This window comes from Orycteropus afer, unplaced genomic scaffold, assembly GCF_000298275.1.
Source record: "Orycteropus afer afer isolate SDZICR_OR568_19922 unplaced genomic scaffold, OryAfe1.0 scaffold00005, whole genome shotgun sequence".
NCBI lineage: Eukaryota > Metazoa > Chordata > Mammalia > Tubulidentata > Orycteropodidae > Orycteropus > Orycteropus afer.
Window position 1 is genome coordinate 4654767 of NW_006921592.1, and position 6000 is coordinate 4660766.

Consider the following 6000-nt stretch of genomic DNA (forward strand, 5'->3'; position numbering starts at 1 on the left):
TCCCCCAAAACCAAAAAAACTCCACTGCCATCGAATCACTTCTGGCCCAGAGTAAAACTGACCATAGGTCTTCCAGGGTTGTAAACCTTTACAGAGATAAACCACCTCATCGTACTGCTGCTGCTCGTCTGTCTGAATTGTGGGCCTTTTGGTTAGTAGCCAAATGCTTTAACTACTTCACCTTTGCTAAACAAAGTCTGTAACTGTCAGTGCTACCAGATGAGAAAGCAGGAATTAAACCATCCCCAGAAAGACTTTAGAAATGTTGTTGTTGTTGTTATGTGCCGTCAAGTCAGCCCCGACCCATGGCGACCCTTCCTTGGGTTTCCAAGGCAGTATCACTATGGAAGTAGATTGCCCCATCTTCCTTCTGAGCAGTGGCTGGTGGGTTTGAAACACCAGCCTTCTGGTTAGCAGTCAAGTGCCGTAGGCACTACGCCACCAGTGCTCCTTTAGAAATGATAGCTGATTAAAAAGAAAAGGAAAGAAAGGAATGGATTTGTTTAAATAAGGATAAAACTAGAGCTTCTCAGAGAGAAAATTCTCATTGATTGGAAGCCAGTGAGCTGGTGTTCTGAGCCCAATTATCATTAGCATCATTATAATTTTCATTATCATCATGAGCCATTTTAGGTATCAAGGGCAGATGTCAGCTTCTTCAATTTTATAAATTAAGAAACCGATTTCTAGGAGTGAAGTTGTTTTCCCTAGGTGAGTAAGGGAGTGAAATGGTAATAGAATGTAGTGCAGGTCCTTGAATTGTAAATCCACTGCTCACTCCTTCATACCATCCTGCCTTCCAGGAATGACAATAGTCCACAAGGATAATTAAGCAATAAAGCACAGTACTCTTATATATGTTACAGAATCTTGATCCCGGTTGGTGTTAAGAATACATAGTGAATCTTTAGTGCAGATGATTAGAAAATGACCGGTTTGATACAGTGTGGCCCCTGAAATGATTTCCTCTCTCCACATTTCTTTAAGAGAGTGACTTCTGAGAACATGTTAATGAATATCTTGATGGCCTTTAAGAGTTAAGGCCCTTTAGCAATATAATTGTCTCTGCGTGGTGCTTACAGGTTAATTTGCTTCACTGCCAATGGAGGTGGGTGGTTCAAGTCCACTTAGAAGCCTATGAAAGAAAGGCCTGGTGATGTACTTCCAACATTTTAGCCACTGAAAACTGGGTGCAGCCCAGTTCAACTCTCTAACACATGGAGTCTCCATGAGTTGCTATCAGTTTGATGGCTACATTTTTTTTAGTAATATAATTAAGGTCTTGTTTCTTGAAAAACAAACATATAACTTACAAAAGTTAAATATCAGATGTTATTACTGTGTTCTTAACTTCCTGACATAGATTTCTTTTCCAGCAAGGAACATCATTGTTCTAATGTCACTAAGGATTCAGTAAGCAGTCTCAGGAGAGTGAGAAAGGAACAAATGTTGATTTGTGGACTGCTGTTATTCCAGGCACCATCCATTCATTGAATCACTTAATCCCCACAGTGAGGTTGGCCCCAGTAATCATGTTACCACAGCACATGAAGCTCTGCGTAGTTAACACCTCCAACTTAAGTGGCCAATAAGTTAGATTCACATTCATGTCTTTGTATTTCCCACTTCTTATTCCTCCCCAATTTTTGCAGTACCAAAAACTGAATTCATGACAAGGGCTTAACGCCATTTGACAGGGATGGTGTAGAACCAGGTTTCGTATACTTTTTCTTAAAGGGCAAGACAGTAGATATTTTAGGTTTGTGGGCAAGAAGACAGAATTTAAGGTATTATATAAATACTTCCCTAACCCCTTTAAAATGTAAAAGCAATTCTTAGTTTGTGGGCTACACAAAACAATAGCTGGCTGGGTTTGTCCTGACAGACGTGGTTTCTGACCCTTAGCATATGTAAGTCTAGAGGAAAGTTAAACAATTGTTATCAAATCAGTTCCGACTCATGATGACCCTATGTGTGTAAGAGTAGAAGTGTGCTCCATAGGATTTCAATGGTTGACCTTTTGGAAGTAGACCACCAGGAATTTCTTCCAAGGCACCTGTGGGCGCACTCAACCTGTCAATCTTATAGTTAGTAGCCTAGCACTTTAACCATTTAAATCACCCAGGGACTAGACTAAGATGGACTTGGAAGATACCAGAGATGTACTTCTGAAAAACCAGCCAATGAAAACCCTACAAACCACAACAATCCGTCATGTAAGGGGTCATGAGGGTGACACAGGACTAGACAATGTTTTGTTCCATTGGACATGGGGTTGCCATGATTTGAGGGTGAATTCCACAGCAGCTCACAACAATAGCAAAGAGGGAAGTTGGTAACATGGAAAGGTCGAATACATCATCTCCAACACTGGTTTTCATTCAGAGGTTCTGATTTCAAACACAAACTTCAGTTGATCCTGATTTCAATTTTAGATTCCTAAGATCTTGTCTAAGGAGCCCTGGTGCACAGTGGTAAACGCTTAGCTGCTAATGAAAGGTCAGCGGTTTGAACCCAGTAGCTGTTTCCCAGGAGAAAAATGCAGCATTCTCCTTTGTAAAGATTACAGCCTTGGAAACTGTATGGAGCAGTTCTACTCTGCACTATAGGGTCACCATGAGTCAGAATCGACTGCACAGCAGTGAGTCTGTTGTTGTTGTTTTTTCTTTTTTTGAGGTTTCATCTTCTATTTTGTGTGCCCATGTAGTTGGCATGACTTGTTGTTTCCTTTAATTAGAAAATGTTACAAGAGTTGTAAATGTCCCCACTGGATCCATGTTTAATCAGCTTGGCTGGTTTCGGGTAACTGAGTACATAGAAAAGTTCATGTTCTCTCTCTGTAGGCAGTTACATTCCTTTGAGGACTACAAAATGATTTGTAAGGGATATCTAATCTAAGGTTCATTTCAGGGCAGGAAAAAAATGATGACTAAATAGTGTACCCTGGAACTGGAAGTTACTGGTAAACTCTTTAATTTCCTCCTCCAAATATAGTCAGTTTGCTAAGAAATCCTTATCACACACACAAATTTATTGAGCACCTACTTCATGGCAGATATTGCACCAGATGCTTTCATGTGTAAAATTTTATTCAAACTTCCATTACTCATATAAGAGATAAACAAGCCCTGCTGAACCATATCGATAATTGTGTTGCTCACACCAGATGGCTCATGAAGTATATGATTTTGCATGTTGGTGAGCAGAGGAAATGTGTTGAATATCCATTTATCTGCAACAAAGGATAATATCAGTTACCTTTTTCACTGCATTTTTTTTTCTTTGCTCATTTTGCTGTTGAGTGAGGAAGGGTTCATTTATTTTTAAAGAATTGTTTGACTAAAGTAACCTTGATTTGTTCTTTCTAGAAATGTAATTGTTATTAAAAAACATTTTTTTTAATGAAACATTTTCTTTTTGAGAGAAGGAGAAATGCAAATGATGCTAGTTATCATTGAGCTGATTCTGACCCGTGGAGACCCCATGCCCATGCATGTCAGAGTAGAACTGTGTTCTATTGATTTTTCCAATGGCTGATTTTTCAGAAGTAGATCAGCAGGCCTTTCTTCCAAGGTGCATCTGGGTGGACACGAACCTTTTGGTTAGCAGGCAAGCACATTAACTATTTGTAGCACTCAGAGATTCTCTCACGCAAATGAAAATATCATGAAAAACATCCATGTTAATTAACTATGAATAAGAAGAATTATCTTCTTAGTTCTCTAAGCTTCAGTAGATATTCCATTCTTGTGGATGCAATTGTCATTGATTTTTAATTATAAATTAAACGGATGTTAATACATATCCAAGCAGGTGCTGAAATTAGGGAGTGAAGTGTAGCGGACAGAGCACCTGGCTGAGGAGTAGGAGCCTTGGGCCCACCTTCCCAGCTCCATGCCTAGATGCTGTGCGATGCTGAGTGTGCCTCTTCTCTGGACATCTCTTTCCTTATCTGCAAAATAAGATGCTTGTAATAGAAAGTATCTTAAAATCCGCTCCAACGAACTAGGTAAATGCTAATTTGAAAGGAATCTTGAGGAACTAAAAAACCCTATATATGATGTTTTTGTTTTTAATTTAGTTTGACCATTTATTATCTCAACGCTACTGCCAAGGGCCAGAAAGCAGCAAATCTGGATCTAAAAAAGAAGATGAAAATGGTAGGATACAATTTACTTCTTAGGATTACTGTATTTGTTAATGGCAAGTGGTACAAAGGACTGTGAAATCTAATCCCCTTTTTCCCTCCTTTTTCCCTGAAGCAAGCTCTGGAGAACAAAATGCGGAACAAGAAAATGGCAGCTGCACGAGCAGGTTGGAAGTACCTTTGTGTTTGCAATTTTCTTCTACAATTAGCGTGTCCTTTGTATTTTTTCCTTATAAATGGGGCATTTGATGTGGAATGTCTTAGTGCTCTGAACCGTTCCCCAACCTTTACTGTTCACCTTTTTAGCCATTCTCAGGGATCACACCTAGGGAGTTTGGAGTTTTCTAGTGGGAGAAAGGAAGAAGAAAGAACACTTGAGGTGTGGTAAAGTTAGCAAGAGTGAATAGAAAAAAAAAAAAAAAAAAAGAAAGTTACTTTGAAAATTGAATAAAATTAAGAAAATATCTATGCAATCACATACAAGTGGCAGATACTAGTGCAGACTCTCTCCTGCTGTTTTACCTATTTTCCACACACAGAAAGATACACTGGAAAGATCCCAAGAGAGTTTCCTGAGCTCAATACCACTGATTTCTAGAAGCCACTGATAATACTTTGACTTTTTTTTTTTTTTTTTTAATATCTCCTTAGTATGTATAGTATTAGAAAGGCATGCTCTTACTTGCCAGCCAATGGTATGCTGCTTCAAGATTCTACATAGAAAAGTGATACCTAAGAGCTTCAGTGAAAACCATTTTTATCCAGTGTCTTGTTTCCAACTTTTCCTTCATTCCTAACTTTAAAACTCTTTGTGTTATTATTAGTAAAGTAAAACCTGCGAAAGCCAGTATCTGTGTAAGGCGGAACCCTGTCAGAGAAGGAAAACTCAAATAATTTCCACTCAATAGAGATCGATAGAAAAATGATGACTGCACCCCATCAAAGGTGAAAAACTTTCGAGACCCAGAAAAGCAAGGCAGTCCCGTCGAGTTCCGGTTCTCATTGGTTTCACTGTTTTTTGTTTTGTTTCCTACAAGTAATAGAAAATTCAACCCATACGGGGTTTAAAAAAAAGTTAAGCCTGCACTGCATTTGTGTGTGTGTGTGTGCATTTTGTGTGTACGTCCACACACACACACACAAAGTTAAAAAAAAAGAAAAAGATTTTCTCAGTCTATACAGCCCAACAGAGAAATGGTATATATGGTTTCAGGCTCTGCTGTTTCCAGGTTTAGAATGTGACCAGGACCGAGCCCCTTTGTTCTACGATTCTTTATCTCAGCACTCTCATGATGGCTCATCTGATGGCAGCAGGAAGTCTGCAACAACTTTCCATGCCGAGTAGTTATACTCTCAACATACAGACAGACTTGGTTTGTATCCATTTCATCTACTTGGAGAAATTTTTCCCAGAAGCTTCTGAACTTCTGCCTTAACTGACATCCTTAGCATCCTTTCTCTTTGCTATCATCTCTCATCACTGTATCCTGTTTTGGATCCTATTTCCTTTTTCCATAACTTCTTAGTTCTTAGATTGCTTACATGTTTTGGTGAATGAATTCCATGAGAGGCAAATTTGTACATTTTATATGTCTGAAGCTTTTCTTTTACCCTCCTCTTTAAGTTTTGATGGGTATAAAAACTACTTAGTTAGATTGAAAATAATACTTCTTTAGAATTTTGAAGATACTTTCCTAATGTCTTCTATTCTATGACTGCTATTGGAGAGTCTAAAGCCATTCTGACTTCTAATCCTTCTTATACGACTTCCATTTTTATTTGTTTTGCCTGTCTGGAAAGCTGTAAGATCTACTTGTTATCTCCAACATTTTGGAATTCCATAATGATGTATC

General features: G+C 38.6%; 1 protein-coding gene across 1 annotated transcript in view; it reads left to right on the forward strand.

The window, feature by feature from the left end:
* Positions 1-4535, forward strand: part of TMC1 (transmembrane channel like 1) — a 259470-nt gene extending 254935 nt beyond the window's left edge. Inside the window, exons 20-21 of the mRNA XM_007939572.1 lie at positions 4082-4160; positions 4263-4535. Of these exons, the coding sequence (XP_007937763.1) occupies positions 4082-4160; positions 4263-4535 (352 nt within the window). The remainder of the gene's footprint in view (positions 1-4081; positions 4161-4262) is intronic.
* Positions 4536-6000: the final 1465 nt, after the last annotated feature.